Here is a 1,786-nt window from a genome sequence, read left to right as displayed (position 1 = left end):
AGTCTATTCCAGAAGAAAAGTCTATTCCAGCCCTCAGAGAGAAACCAATTTGCCTTCTGCACTTGCTCTCTCAGGGCCTCTGGCCAATTGGATGGTGCCTGCCAACATTTAGGGCAGATCTTCCTCACCTCATCCACTCTGACTCACACACACATCTACTCTGAAAACATCCTCACAGACATACCCAAAATAATGCATTACCAGCTTTCTAGGTATTCTTCAATCCAGTCAAGGTGATCCTTAAAATTAAGTCCACAGGCCCACCCCTTATCAGCTTGGCACCTATAAGCATCCTCTTAAATTCTACTTAATTTCAATAAAGACAATGACAAGGTAATAGTTCCTCTAACATGATGCAGCTAACATAATGCATCTATCTTGAATGCAACCAAAAATGCACAAATTTCTTCCCCAGAATTCAGCTTTCAGGATTTCAACATTCAGGATTTTAGTATTTTGAGATTGTACATTTTGGAATTTTTGGATGTTACAAATTTTACGTTTTAGGGATTTTGACCTTTTGAGACTTCAACCTCCAGGATTATGGCATCTAGGACTGTGTCTTTTGGGATTATGACTGGGATCACATCTCCCAAACCCCCCTTTCTTCTCACCACCCCAGCTTCCACCTATTCTACACTCCATGTCTATGAGATAAACTTTTTTTTTTTTTCACTAGAAAAAAACACAGCTTTATTGTTCTCAACACCAGAGGCAGTGGTCTCTGTAGGACAGGGGATTGAGTTCTCTTGACTGACAGGGAGAGGTGGCTCCTACTTGCCGGTGATGAGCGGGTTCCGCAGGACCACAATGACTGAGTCCCCGCGCAGGAACATTTTGGCGATGTAGCGGTCTTTGTTGACTGGCTTGGACTTCTTCTTGCCCTTGCCGCTCTTGGGTACCTCAGTCCACATCTCCTTCACGTTCTCCAGCACCATGTTGCAGTGCCTATCAAAGGCCTTCACGCGGCCCAGGAGTTTCTTATTGTTGCGGCAGTTGATGAGCACTTGGGTGTTTTTGACGGACTGAGTGAGCACAGAGAGTGGACCCATGTGAAATTCCTCCTCCTTTGGCTTCTGCAGCTCCTCCGGGGTCATCTCACTCTTGGGCTTGTTGAGGAGGCTCATGTTGGTCACTAAGCTCTCTGTTCACTCCGGTTTCCTCCGCGTTCCTCGAGATCAACTTTTTTTAGATTGCACGTATGAATGAGATCACGCGGTATTTGTCTTTCTATGCCTGGCTTATTTCATTTAATACAATGTCCTCCAGGTTCATCCATGTTGTCACAAATGACAGGATGTTATCTATTTTTGATGGACATTTAGGCAGTTTCTCACTTAGTGCTATTATGAATAGTGCTGCTCCGAATATTTTTTATCTGTGTCTTTTGGTGAACATATGGATGAATTTCTGTTGGATAAATACCTAGAGTAGACTATCTGGGTCATATGTATATATAGCATGGGGTATGTATATATTTAGCTTTGACATGCTGTCAAAGAGTTTGCCAGATGGTTGTACCAGCTTATACTCCCACCAACAGTGTATGAGCACTCCAGCTGCTTCACATCCTCACCACCACTCGGTATTTTCTGTCTATTCATTTTGGCTCTTCTGGCAGGTATATTATATATATATATATCTGTCCTAGTCTATTTTGTGTTGTTTTAAAGGAACACCTGAGGCTGGGTAATTTACTAAGACAGATTTAATTGGCTCACAGTTCTGCAGACTGTACAAGAAGCATGATGCCAGCATCTGCATCTGGTTAGGGTTTCACACGGCT

At 43.2% G+C, this 1,786-nt stretch overlaps 1 protein-coding gene across 1 annotated transcript; it reads right to left on the bottom strand.

Moving 5' to 3' along the window:
* Window positions 1-770: 770 nt before the first annotated feature.
* On the bottom strand, window positions 771-1,142 carry LOC108292234 (small nuclear ribonucleoprotein Sm D2-like). The gene has a single exon (XM_037732936.1). It carries the CDS (start codon window positions 1,125-1,127, stop codon window positions 774-776), a length of 354 nt encoding a protein of 117 aa, XP_037588864.1. The 5' UTR covers window positions 1,128-1,142; the 3' UTR covers window positions 771-773.
* Between the last annotated feature and the right edge of the window lie 644 nt (window positions 1,143-1,786).

The sequence above is a fragment of the Cebus imitator genome, unplaced genomic scaffold, assembly GCF_001604975.1.
Source record: "Cebus imitator isolate Cc_AM_T3 unplaced genomic scaffold, Cebus_imitator-1.0 Scaffold484, whole genome shotgun sequence".
Lineage (NCBI taxonomy): Eukaryota > Metazoa > Chordata > Mammalia > Primates > Cebidae > Cebus > Cebus imitator.
This window is presented reverse-complemented; position numbering and strand designations above follow the sequence as displayed.